We start from the raw sequence: 13,825 nt of genomic DNA on the forward strand, positions 1-13,825 counted from the left end.
GGAAATGCACTCCAGTCTCGCTCCGGTATTGAGTATTCCAAAGGCCTGCTAAGTGGAGAGCACCAGGACCATATCTTGCTTCAAATGCAGAAGACCAACTATAGATTTGAAATGAAAATACTGGCTATTAATGACCCCCAGCATGTGCCGTTGATGATGGAGGAGGAGGTGACTAAGACGCCGATGAAGGAGGCTGAAGCTGGTGAGGCCGTGCTGTGGTTGCCCCTCCTCCTCTGCGGCTGAGCCCACAGTGCCTGCCAGGGAGGCTTCAGAGTGGCTCAAGTGGGCAATGGGCACAGCATGAGCAATAATGATGACATCGAGGTGGAGAGTGTTACTGATCAACGTGCTCACCACAATGCATTGGAGCGCAAGCGTAGGGAGCACATCAAGGATAGTTTCCAAAGCCTGCGGGAGAGAAGTAACATGCATCCTGAGCCCAAATCTTAGCTAAAGCCACAGAATGCCCTATTGCAGGGGTGGGGAACGTCAGGCCCGGGGACCATATAAGGCCCGCAAAATCATTTGGTCTGGCCCTTCATGGGTCCTGATAGATCTCTAGCTCAGAAGGATGCTGCCCTGCCTGAATCTCTTGGACCCAGCTGGGGACAGCAGAGCTCAAAAGCAAGTCGCTCTATGTGGCAGACACTTGGAGCCGTCTCCGGTCGTGCCTCTTGCTAAATGTTTGACCAAAGATAGCAGGCTAATTTTTAAGTTGATAATTTTGTATGGCCCCCGAATGATGTTATAAATTTCCAAATGGCCCTTGGCAGAAAAAAGGTTCCCCACCCCTGCCCTATTGGAACAGCAAGTTCATACACTGGAAAAGGCAAGATCAAGTGCTCAGCTGCAGGACAATGATTCCTCTTCCGACAACAGCCTGTACACCAATACTAAGGGCAGCACCATCTCTGCCTTGATGGAGGCTCTTACTCCAGTTCAGAGTCCAAACTGGAAGAGCCTCAGAGCCGGAAGAAGCTTCGCATGGAGGCCAGCTAGAAGGGGTCTCTGTTCCTGCTGTCATTAGACACTTGCTGGCTGCTTAAGGACTTTTATTTCCTTCTTTAGTAGAGGCTCTTGGGCTGCAGCTTCCCCAGTTTCTTGTCTTTACTGACCCCCTTTTGAGTTAATCCAAACCTTTGGCTTGGTAGCTTATCCTCTGGAAGACACCAGCCATGGCCTGGAGCAGGATGTGGTCCTGTCTTGTTTGTCCTGCCATGTGGCTGCAAGTTTCTGGTGCTAGGAACGTTCATGCTATCTGATGAACTGACGATAGCCTGTGATTGTCTGGGCTGTGTGGGGACAATGACTGCTCCATTTGTCCACTAGAGCTGGTACCAATCTTTCTGTTGTATTCATCAGAATATGTCTATTTATGTCAACAAGGCCAAATGTCCCCCTGAAGAATATTGAGGGGGTGGGAGGAGAAGTTATGCACAGAAACATTTGTCTATTAATGACCCCCCTGTGCAAGGAATTCCTTGAGATGGTTTGATGAATCTCCATTTTATAATGGTTTTTCAGATTATTCAGAACAGAGGTGGTAAGCAACAGAAATCAGAAGGTACTTGAACATAGCACAAACGCTGATTGAACTCATACGATGGGAATGACATGGCTCATGATCACAAGCTACTATGCACCAACTCTTCGGGTACACTCTAAAAAGCCCAGAAGTTGTTTAATTGCTTTCTCTTCTTCTGAGTGCTTTCCACAGAGAAACCACTCCATGGAAAAGGCATCAAAAAGTGAATGGAAGAAGAGATTGTAAAGCCACCTCTCCATTGCATGCATCCGCTTGTTTTGTTCAAGATCACATCAGACGAAAAGGTGGCACTAAGTAGCAAGGGGGAAGGGAGGCAATTAGTTCCCGCTTACCTGTAGACTCTGGAGCTCTTAAGTGTTGTATGCCTTGTAGCTAGATTTGAAATACAGCCATCTACTAATGCAGTGGCCTGCAGGAAAATGGAATGTAGACAAAGAGCGCAGCAGTGGCTGTCTTTAAGCTGAAAGGCATCCTTTTCACCCTGGCCACTGCGCATATTGGTGTCATAGTGCACTGCAGGATTTGAAAAAAAACTTGGGCTCTTCATTCCTATTCACGGGCACATTTGATAACTGCAATGCCCAGCGTGATTTGCATTCATGGAGCCATCACAGATAATTGTAAATGCACAAACCACAGTGATCTTCAATGGAGGCAGCCCACACATTTATCTACGAGACACCCAAGTGATAAGAAAGCAAATGAACTGGCCCTTGGAGCATCTGAGAAACAAATCTGGAGAAATTGGGCAGTGGATGAGGCAACTGGCCATCTGATGGATAGCAGCTATTCAAGGATTGATTTCCCAAAAACCAAAACCAACAAAAATCTCACCACAATCTAAAGTGTTTGTAAGTAGCATCTGCTGGTGTTTTTAAAACTATCCCTTGTGTTGAAACTCTTTGGAGAATGAAGGCGATTCAGTCAAACAGTCTCATCACCTATTCTTTCTAGAGCAAAAGCCTGAGGAGCTTGCTTGGCAACGAGGTCGTCATTTGAAGCTCTTAAAAAAAGGGAATAAATCTGGTGACTGTAAATAGTCTTTACTGGCTAGAAAGTTCTCACTTGGGCAAACCAGTATACCATGCTAAAAAAAACAAAAAAGAACAAGGAAGATTTGTTGTATAACATGATAAAAAAATTGGGATCCAGCCAGCCCTGCATGAAGCTAAACATAAGGGCCAAACTAGATGTGATGGCTTTTTTGCGGCCACCACAAGGTCCCAACTGCCCTTTCTTAGTTTAAGTGTCTTAAATGCTGAGTAGGGGTAAAAGAAAATGTTTTTGAGGTGCACCTTCTCTGCACCCACTCGCCCAACCACATGCTCACGTCAGGGCCTAAGAGGTGGGAACAAGCTGCCATACATTCCCTTCCACTACTGAAATCAATTACAGTTGCCAGTGTAGCTTCCGTTCTCGAACAAGGCACTTCTGTTAATAAGGTTGAACAATGGCTTTAGGTAGCTTTTTGAAGAAGCTTTGTGAGAAAGGACAGCTCTGATTGCTGCAGCCAGGAGACTTGAGATTCACACATTTACACTTATCAGTGGTTAAATTCCCCTCTTGGACATGGTGAGGGGGTTTGTGTGTGTCACCAAAGCTGAGAACAATACCAGAAGGAGTTTAAATTCTGTCAAGAGGCTAAATGTCTAGCAGTCACTCAAGGCAGAAGTGTCACAGCTTAGACACCAGACTAAGGAATCGACAGCCACATGTTTCTCCCTAGATGCGCATCCCATTGAAAACAATGCTCTACAGTTAGTTCACATGTCCAAACTGATGCACAACTGATTTACAGTATAGCTGCAGTTTTCGATTCAGCAAGCTATACATGTGACAAAATTTTTTTTTTGTTGGATCATGGCGATGAAGCATGGCAGAATATGTGGAAAGGTGAAAAGAGGAAGAAAAAAAATACTTCTTCCTTCCACAAAGTATCTATTTTAGGCCCACACTTAATATTTAAAATACAAAGAATATTGTATTCAGTTTATAAAGGGGGAAATAGAGACAGGAGCAGAAACATTATCTCCCTTAAGACACACATACACACACACAGGACAGCTCAATGCTTACTTGTACAACCAAATGTAACTTTGCCCTACTATACCATATGTATCCTGCCTCAGCCCCATTCACTGCTCACATTTGTTGACTCCACCGTCATCTTCCTATGGTATAGATGGGTCAGCGACTAGCACAGGTGAGGCAGCAGCTATAAAAATCTCAACCTTGCCCTGAGCATAAGAATATCCTAGCAGTCACAAGTGGTTGTTTGAAAGCAAATTTTTAAATATTTCCAGTTTGCTTGACACCTATGTAATTTCTTTATTACAGAATAAATAACAGACTAAATCTATGTAGAGACTTGAGTCATAATCTATACCTGTAGTGTAGGACACAGTAGTAGTACACATCCCTGATAAATAAATAAGGTAACACCTTTTAGGAACCACTTTCCATTTGCTACTTGAACACTCTTTTTATGAAGCTGAGAAATTTGCACACATCCAGCCAGAGTCGGTATACTGTTCTCTCTCCCATTTTGTTTAGAGAAAAGATACATAACTATTTCAGGAATCAAATTAAGTCCACACCTGTAGGTAGGAGAAAAAAAAGAAGAAGGTGCAAGGTAGAGGAGTTTATTTGACCTTTCAGATCCCAATGCTTTTTCACAATAAACTTCATCGAGGGATCTCAAGCAGAAACTTCTCTCGCTTCCACCTTGGACAAAAAAATAATAATGGGTGGGAAGCGGAGAAGTTTCTTCTTGAGATCCCCTGACAAAGCTGATCAGAAACACGTTGGGATCTAAAATGTCAAATAAACTGCACTCCCTTGCACCTCGTTCTTTTTTCTCTGACATAACCTTATTTCACAATTTATGAAGACCAATCACAAGTAGCGCTGTTTCAAGTGAAAACAGATGGAAAATGACGTTCACCAATTAGGTTTATTTATCTGAAAATTGTAATGAGTGATCAAGCAGTCTACTTCCGACTGAAAACTCGAGTAGTAAATCTTGTTCAGTGCGCTATACATACAAAACCACCTTTTCGAACAGTGCTTCATCTTCACTTCTAGTTATCAGTTATTATCGGACAATGCAAACGTGCTGCTAAGATGCAGTGCACAATTTAACATTAATTCGTCATGATTCAAGCAAGGGAGATCTAAGCGTGGATCCCTCTTAAAAAAATGATAGGTGCAGAGTGGTGAGTTGTGGGTGTATAGATACCCTTCATCCAAGTATGCAGGAATGGGGACCTGTGCAGAAGGGTCAAATGATCAGCTGTTGTGGAGAACAGCTCTAAGTATTCTTTCTTACATCAACAGGCAATCAAACTGCAGAGGGCAAGCAGACGACTGCTGAGTGAAAAACTCCTCCAGAGTGGTGCCTCTATTTAAAGTGCAAAACAGAGTGAAAGCCATTTTCTTTCGCCACAGTGGAAATAAATGGCAATTGTGAAACAACATGGTAATCAGTCCCTCTTTATTGAAAGATCATCTCTACGATCAATAGGTCAGGAGGGCTGCAAAAAAAAAAAAGAATGCAAAAGTTCCTACTGAAGTAACGGCAATTGCTCATGCATATCTGTGGGTAGTCTGCTAACGTAGAATATAAAATTACTGGTGAGAGTTCTCCCATGCCAAAGGAGAGGATTAAGCACATACTAGCATGCTTCAGAAATTTAGTGAGAGGAGGCTTAATTTCATGCACATTTTTATTGAGTAGTAATATAAAATGCTTTTTTTTTCATTGTTACAAGTGCATGCTTTGATTGCCAACATTTCAGAAGTCAAATTACAAAGGCAAGGCTGTAGGCTGTAGTGAATTACTTGGGCACTTATACAATTGTTAAAAAATATCAGTGGACTGCTTTGTTTTTTTCCTCTTCCTTTAAGAATGAACCAGTTGTAACCCGTAACTGATATACAAAGGGAAAAAAGTGAAAAAATTACACGTTTTTGTGGCACATGACGGAACGTAACAAAATGACTAAACCATCATGACATTAACAGTTATCATGCATTTAGTTTCACATGTAACTACAAACTTATTTAAATTTCACAAGGTTTGCTAAACATGCTAACCATCTATATGTGCACTGACAAGCTTATATTAAAAACTTTTAAGAATACTCTCCCCCTTAGATTTTTCAAAGCTTTTTTTGATTACAAAATTTCAAAGGCATTAGCATTTTTTCTTTTTAGAGAATATAAAGTACGCCAGTATACATACATTTCCAGTATAAGTCAGACCACTAAGCGCATTACACTCCCATACAGGCCTATACAGCCAATTTTTTTTCTTAAAAAACATGCATAGGCAGATTTTTACAGAATATAGATGCTTTCACTGCACTTAATATGGTGTCTTGTTCACTATACTTAAAAATGCACCACTCATAAATATTTAAATTCAGCAAGCCACAACCAAGACTTGATTTACCAAAAAAAAAAAAAAATCCTAAATATAAACAGCAAAAAAGGGAACAAAAGTATCATTATTCCAGTTTTGTTTTTAAAAACTTAAAAGAAAAGGATTTCTCACTGCCAAATTAGTTAAGGTAAATGTTATATTTAAAGAAGGGCATTCAAGCACACTAAAGAAACCTGAGGTAAGCATAATCTGTACAAAATTAAATTGTCTTTTTTTGGCATTTTTAACAAATTTGCAACATTCTTTAATTTTATTTTTTTAAGAGTGCCTAATTTTTTTAAGATAGCCATTGTCTGACAAGAGTAGCAAAACATTATCAATAAATAGTCTCCTTATTTAGTTTGTACATCACTTTTGTTAAAAATGTTTGATGTTGTCCATTGTTTAGTGCTGCAACTGTAAACGTACAATAGTTAGTAAGAAATCAGACGAAGTTGTCATGTCCAGTAACATAATAGAAGGCCTTTCAGTTAACATATCTAGAAGTTTCCAATGCAGTAGGAAAACATGTTCATTCCCCTAACTTTGCAATATATACCAGCATTAGCTCTCATTTAGTTGTCTACAAGCATTTTAAAGGCATATCCAAAGGAGGTGTTTAACCCCCACCCCCCACCCACCAAAATAAAGTTTACTATCTCTTCTTAGATGATGATATTGTAAACTGAATCGAACACCTGGCCCCCAGAGCAAGTAAGCTATCATCAGAGGCAAGAACATCCAACTGCTGATGAGCAGCAATCCCATCATGCCCTGCAGCTCAAAAACAAAACAATTTTTTTTTCACAACTCAGAAATGGTCACTGAATATTGCTGCTATTACTGCCATTACTGTCGGTGCCATTAGTCTCTGAGGAGATTGCCTTGTTGATGGAGTTAAGGTTGGCGTCCGATGGCACGGCATCCCGGCGTGGGGGCATCCTCTCGTTAATCCGGTCCAAGCCTTTGGCTTCTTCGAAGCTCGTGATCTTATGCTGTGGTGAGAATCCTTTGATAGCTAAACAGAGGATTGGGGGGGAAAACAAACAACAAAAACAAAAAAGGAAAGAAAAGTCAGCAGAGGCAAAGGGCAGTCGTTTCATCAGCTCAACTGAACAGTCAACTGAGTGAGAAATTCCTTCACGGTGAAGACAATAAAATGGCAATGCAAGTAATGCTTCTGGATGTATTTGGAAACAGCTAGAAAGTAAACAGCCAATGTCTCTTGAAAAGATTAACATGCTTCCCAACAAAACTCACTTCTTACATTTTATTCTGCAGCTTATGAATGACTGTCCATAATAGTGCTCACAGCAAAATAATGAGCAGCTAAAATCTGCTGTTGAAGGGCTGGTTTACCTTTTTTTTTTTTTTTACTGTGATCACAATGATAGCGTCATCCTATCAACTGAATGTTGTGAATGTGGCAGTTGAAGGCAGTTGGAATTATGTGAGGGAGCTTTGCAGCTTCCCATGGGTTCACCTAGTCATGAATGCTACTTTATCATGACATGTATGTCTGTGCGTTTGGGGGCATTCACCCTAAATATTCACCATGTGGAACTGGGAAAGCCAAATCATCTTGTGAGGACTATCACATTAACACAAATGGTTTGCCCTCATCTTATGCACGCCATTAATTTCCACGGGAGATTATTTTTCTGTGGAATTGATTTAACTTCTTACGACGATGTTTAAATAGCAACGCTGTTGTCAGTGGTTTCGAACAAGCTATAGCTTGGTCAACAGATCCCATTTTAAAAAACCTTTTTATAACTATATTTCCAGGTGAGCCAGAAACAACTGCTGTCTTTTAAAAGAGAACTGCAGACAGACTGTGTGGCAAAAGGTGAATGGATGGAGGTGACTCTTTAGAACTAGGACTTTTAATCGGGGCAAGTACTCACATAACAAGGATGATCTGCCAACCACAATGAAGCAATTGGTACCAGGCCATAAAATTGTGGATTATCTGTCCCCATCCCCCCATCTGATCAACGTCTATGCCGATGTAATATTTTGTGGGTAAGACAGTTAAAGAATTCATATCAGGGAAACGAAGGGATGGGGAAAGAAGATGCAGTCCTATAGCCTGCTCCCTTTTATTATTATCCAGACAATTTAATAAGCAGATCACCTCCATTAGGTAGGTGAAGTCTCTGTAGGAGATTTGTCGAAGAATCCCCAAATGAAAATAATTGTACAATGTATTAGGCAGAAGTCCCCCAGTGTCTTCACTACAGCACAAATGATCCTATGCTGCTCAGGAACAACACCCTTATCTGTCAGCCCTCAAGCACTTCCAAGAGTAATCTGGTTCCCGCTCTGGGGACAGGGCATCTTGAAAAGCTTGGGTGATTCTTGTCTGCTGCTTGGGGAGGCAAGAGTTACATTTCTGACTTCCTTCCTCTGACGTGAATCTCCCGGAAGTTCCAGTTTTCCTCCTGCCTTGCCGGGGAGAGGACGTATAAGCCTAGCTGCTGATAGATTAGTCTATATTAGGATAGCCTACTGTTAACCTCTATCTTCCTTCTACATTAATCCGTATTCTTAGCAGTCTATTCCTATCCTGCTAAAATCCCCGCCACTGCTTGAACTCTGTCTGTCTTTTTTCTTGAAAAAGGAGACCTTAAAATGGTCGCCGCCTCTTCTACAAAGGGAGAAGATGTGGGCTTTCTTTCTGACGGCGACCATGACCCGGCCCTGCGCCGTCAGGCCAGTAAGACCCCGGGTGAGCCATCTGAGAGTCGCCTGAGCGAGGCGAGGGAACAAGAGCGGGACAAAGCGCCAAAAGTGGCAGATTCGCCCCCCCAAAAGCCGCGGCTTGATCAGCCCGGCAAAAAGGGCGGAAAGAAAAAACGGAACGGACAAACAACGCCCACGGAGGTCCATGACTGCTCCCGTTCAGCAGACCAGGGGAGAATGCTCCAGCGCACTTCCAGTCACCAAGCCCCTGGACAATGAGGCATGCCCAAACCTTTGCAAATTCCCCTGTGCATGCACAAACTTTGGTAAACACTGCATCAGAAGAGCCTTGCTGTAGTTATTCTACTCAAGGCAGACAATGGCTTACTAACATCGCAATGAAGGCTCCTTATATACCACCGATGGGGCAGTCTGGGGAAGATTGCCTATCTATGGAACTGGATTCTGGGGAAGTTAGAGAAGAAGGGGAGTTTGTCTCTGATGAAGATACATCCACAGGACAGGAAGAGCAGCCAAGGCTTTTCTCTTCTGACGATTTTCAGTCCCTCCTGGCAAAAGCCATGTTTGCACTGGACCTCACAGATGACTCTGAAAAATCTAGCGAGCCAAAACCAAAATCAGGCCGCAAAGGAAAAAAGGAATATTTTTTACAGTTTGATTCCCAGAATAGAAAGGTTCCACTCCCAGAACAATTTGGAAGAGTCATCAAGGCAGAGTGGGGTAACCCCACATCTAATAGACAATTTTCGGCTAATACTAGAAAACTCTATGAGATGGCCCCTTACGCCATGGAAATGCTACAGCTACCAGTAGTGGATGGCCCTGTGGCGGCTCTCCAGTACAATGATCTGATGCCTGAGGATGGAGTTGGCTCTATCAGAGATCAACTGGACAAAAAAGCTGAGTTCCATACGCACAAAGTGCATGAGGCTTCTGCCTTATCTATCCAGGCCAATACCTCTACAGCTATTATGGCACGAGCCTCTACTGTATGGGCCAAAAAGGTTGTTCAGCTAATACCCAATCCTGATAGGAGGGTGGCAGAGGGACTGTCTAGAATTTTAAAGGCTTCTTCCTTTATAGACGATGCTTCCCTGGACGCCCTTACCTTCTCAGCTCGAGCAATGGTGGCCAATAATACCACCCGCAGGGCTCTGTGGTTGAGACCTTAACAGGCAGACTTCCGGGCCAAGGCAGCTCTGCTTGCCCATCCTTACCAAGGCCAGAAGCTCTTTGGAGAAAAACTGGATGCTATGCTTACACAAAGAAAGGACAAGATACGAATGCCTAACAACAGACGCAGAGAATTTTGATACCCACAATCTTCTCAGCCCTTTCGATCTTCCCATGCCTGGCCTAGATTCAGGAAAGAACAGAGACGTTTTTAATGGAACCCTAGAGGCTCCTTTCATCGATTTGGATGCAGAGGAAGAGGCTCCCACCAATTCTTCCGTAATGACAGGTCAGACAGGACGGCCAAGACCGCCAAGCAGTGACGCCAGTCCGTCAGTGGTGGGAGGACGTCTACAGGAATTCCTGCTCCAGTGGATTCATTCCCAACCCGATGCATGGGTGCTCCAGGTAATCCAGCAGGGTTACCTGATAGAAGTTTCCCACTTACCTTCAGATCGTTTTGTACAATCCCCAAGATCCCATCGAAAGGAGAAGCATTTGAGGACGCTGGACGCCATAACTCACCTCTTACAAATTGGAGCCATAGAAGCTGTTTCTGTCAAAGAGACATCTAAGGGCATATACTCAATATTCTTCACAGTCCCCAAAAGATCAGGGCACTGGAGGGCCATCCTCGACCTCAAGTATCTAAATCAGTATGTGCAACGCAAACGCTTCAGGATGGAGACCCTTCGCTCCATCGTGGAGGCTCTTCACCCAAATACCTTTATGACGTCCATTGACCTCACCGAGGCTTATATGCATGTCCCCATTCACATGTCACATCGAAGATTCCTGCGCTTTGTGTACATGGACTGCCACTACCAATTCAAAGCCCTTCCATTCGGCTTGACATCAGCTCCCAGGGTTTTTTCAAAGATCTTAATCTCTGTGGTGGCAATCCTGAGAAGGGAAGGAATACAACTACACCATTACCTAGACGACATACTGGTGTGCGCCCCAACGGAAAAGTCGTCAAATCAGCACACCTCCCGAGTGATCAGGGTTCTACAAGATCACGGATACCTAATCAATGCAGGGAGAGCCAGTTGATACCACGTCAGAGAATCCAACATCTGGGGGTCATAATAGATTCCTCAATAGACTCCTTGATTCTCCCAGAGGACAAGGCCCAAAAGATTTCTCTCCTAGCCAAGGCCACAGCCAAGTCCAAGTATGTCAAAATCGTGTCCATGGCCAGCCTTCAGGGTTTAATGATTTCATGCCTGGGGGCGGTTCAATGGGCACTGTTTTTAGATACAGCCACTCCAGTGGATGTTACGGCCATATCAGCTTCACATAACACCCAAGATAGATTTCTCCATCAGAATGTCAACCAAGGTGAAGGCAAGCCTGACCTGGCATGGTGGACCAAGACGCAAAACTTGGTCAGAGGGCAAGTTTATATACACGAGGTACCTATACAAGTCTTTACGGATACTTCCCTGGAAGGCTGGAGTGCCACGATAGAGGACATCTTCTCTCAAGGCACCTGGTGCACAGAGGAGAAGTCCTGTCACATCAACGTGCTGGAGATGCAGGCGGTTCATCTTGCCCTTCTACACTTCAGTCACCTGCTTCAAGACAAACATGTCCTCTTTCACACAATGTGTCAACAAAAGCTCACCTAAACTGTCAGGGGGGATCAAAATCCTCCGTACTTCGCCAAAAAGCAGACAAAATTCGACTTTGGGCAGATCAACACCTAAGGTCCTTGACAGCGGAACACATTCAGGGATCCTTGAATGTACACGCGGACTGGCTCAGCCGACACTCAATAGACGAAGCAGAGTGGGCTCTATCTCCACAGGTCTTTTCTATGGTGATGCAGAAAATGGGAAGACCCTCGGTGGACTTGTTCGCCTCTGCTCAAAATCGCCAGCTGCTAGGACTGGGCCTAAGCGGGGAAGTTGTCAATACCATTTTAGAGGCCAGGCGACCTTCCACCAAGATAATTTATAACTATACGTGGAAGGCTTATGCCCTATGGTTTAAAAGGAAATCAGTCGACCCAACATCACCTTCTCTTCCTCAGTTTTTAATTTTTTTGAAAGATGGAGTACGCCAAAAATTGAAGGCCAACACGTTGAGGAAGCAGACTTCAGCGATATCCACCATCGTACCTATCTTAGACGGTTTTCCGTTGGCTAGCCATCCTCAGATTCATGCGTTCCTGAAAGGGGCGGCTCAGTCAAATCCTCTTATTGTTCATCACTTCCCAACTTGCCGCCTGAGCGTGGTCCTCAACGCATTGACCAAGCCACCCTTCGAGCCATTAAGAGAGGTTCCTATACACTTCTTAAGGATGAAAACTCTTTTCCTGATGGCGATCACTTCGGCCAGAAGAGTTTCTGAATTAGAAGCCCTGTCCATACTCAAGGAACTTTACATCTTTCATAAGGACAAGGTGGTGATGTGACCCGACCCCACCTTCGTGCCTAAAGTGAACTCTCACTTCTACAGACTTCAAGAGCTTCATCTTCCCTCCTTCTGTCCTAATCCTTCCAATTCTAAGGAGAAGGAATGGCACACGCTAGATCTCCGAAGGGTGCTACGCATCTACATACGCAGAACAGCTCCCATACGTCATTCAGATTCCCTCTTCATAACCATTTCGGCTCCGGGAAAAGGTAGCAAGATGTCTCGGCCAGCCATCAGCGCTGCCATCCAGCAATGTATCGCTCAGTCCTACCAATCTACAGGTCTGTCTGTACCTCAGGAAATCACCGCTCATTCCACACGAAGCGTGGCTACTACAGCGGCTTTTAATAAGCAGGCCTCTGTTGAAGAGATATGCAAGGCTGCCACTTGGTCCTCCATCTCAACGTTTGTCAGGCATTATTGCATAAATACGTATGATTCAGCAGATGCAGCATTCGGCAGACGAGTGTTGCAGCAAGTGGTTGGAGATGATGAGGAATAAGCCCCACCCTAGTACATAGCTCTTGGAAATCCCAAGCTTTTCAAGATGCCCTGTCCCCAGAGCGGGAACGGAACCTTGAACACTTACCGAGAAGGTTCCTTCTGCTCTGGGGTACATGGGCATCTTGCCCACCCATGAAACAACAACCCATCATCTTATGTTTAATTCAAAAAAGCTGGGTAAAGATCCAGACAATTCAACTCTGACTGAGATTAAAAGAGAACAATAATGAATGACCAGTACGAAAGAAAGCAGATCTGGAACTGCCATCTAAGGCCTCCTTATCTATATACTGAAGCTAAGTATTGTCTGTTAACACTGTTTTTCCCCAGTTATGTATCCTACACCTATTGCACTTGGTTTTAATCTAAGTATAAAGTTAAAAAAGGTTAAAGAAAGTTAAGACATTATTCTGACTGTTATGATTTGCTTGTTTATAGCAAAACTGGAACTTCCAGGAGATTCACGTCAGAGGACAGGAAGTCAGAAATTTAACTCCTGCCTCCCCAAGCAGCAGACGAGAATCACCCAAGCTTTTCAAGATGCCCATGTACCTCAGAGCAGAAGGAACCTTCTCGGTAAGTGTTCAAGGTTCCCTTAAACTGCTGTAATTCAGTGTGACAGACTCTGAACATCATTCTTTTGGCATATTTGTCCCTCTTAACTTTGAAAGTGTAAGAACATAGGAGCCAGTAACTGAATTTAAAAGTCAATGAACCTGCCCTTCATCAATGACATGAGAAGTTCCACATTGATCTCACTAGGTATTTTCACACACTGAATGAAAAATATTCAGGGGGCTTGATGCAATTCCATTCTTCCAGGGACTTATGTTAGAAAGTGTCTGTGTTTAAAAACAAAAGCAGGAGAACTCTAGGTAACATTCTGCTGATAAGACTTAAGTACCAATTACTCCTATCCTTCAGTGTGTTTTTGGTTCTTATTCAGTAAAAATAAAGAATCAATAACATAATGTATTTCAAGTATGTTGGTTATGTTTCTTTCTGTTATGCTTGTTAACATGCAAGGTACCAGTAACATAAGAAAAAAAAAT

General features: G+C 43.3%; 1 protein-coding gene and 1 pseudogene across 4 annotated transcripts in view; one reads left to right on the plus strand and one right to left on the minus strand.

The window, feature by feature from the left end:
• The first annotated feature begins 300 nt into the window (after positions 1–300).
• LOC130482960 (protein max-like) lies at positions 301–1,291 on the plus strand (annotated as a pseudogene).
• Positions 1,292–5,253: 3,962 nt separating this feature from the next.
• The window catches only part of PPP3CA (protein phosphatase 3 catalytic subunit alpha), a 269,945-nt gene continuing 261,373 nt past the window's right edge, over positions 5,254–13,825 (minus strand). For all 4 annotated transcript variants that reach the window (XM_056855980.1, XM_056855978.1, XM_056855979.1 and 1 more), the window contains one exon: positions 5,254–6,987. In XM_056855980.1, the coding sequence (XP_056711958.1) occupies positions 6,791–6,987 (197 nt within the window). In that variant the 3' untranslated portion in view covers positions 5,254–6,790. The remainder of the gene's footprint in view (positions 6,988–13,825) is intronic.

This window comes from Euleptes europaea, chromosome 9 (genome assembly GCF_029931775.1).
Source record: "Euleptes europaea isolate rEulEur1 chromosome 9, rEulEur1.hap1, whole genome shotgun sequence".
Lineage (NCBI taxonomy): Eukaryota > Metazoa > Chordata > Lepidosauria > Squamata > Sphaerodactylidae > Euleptes > Euleptes europaea.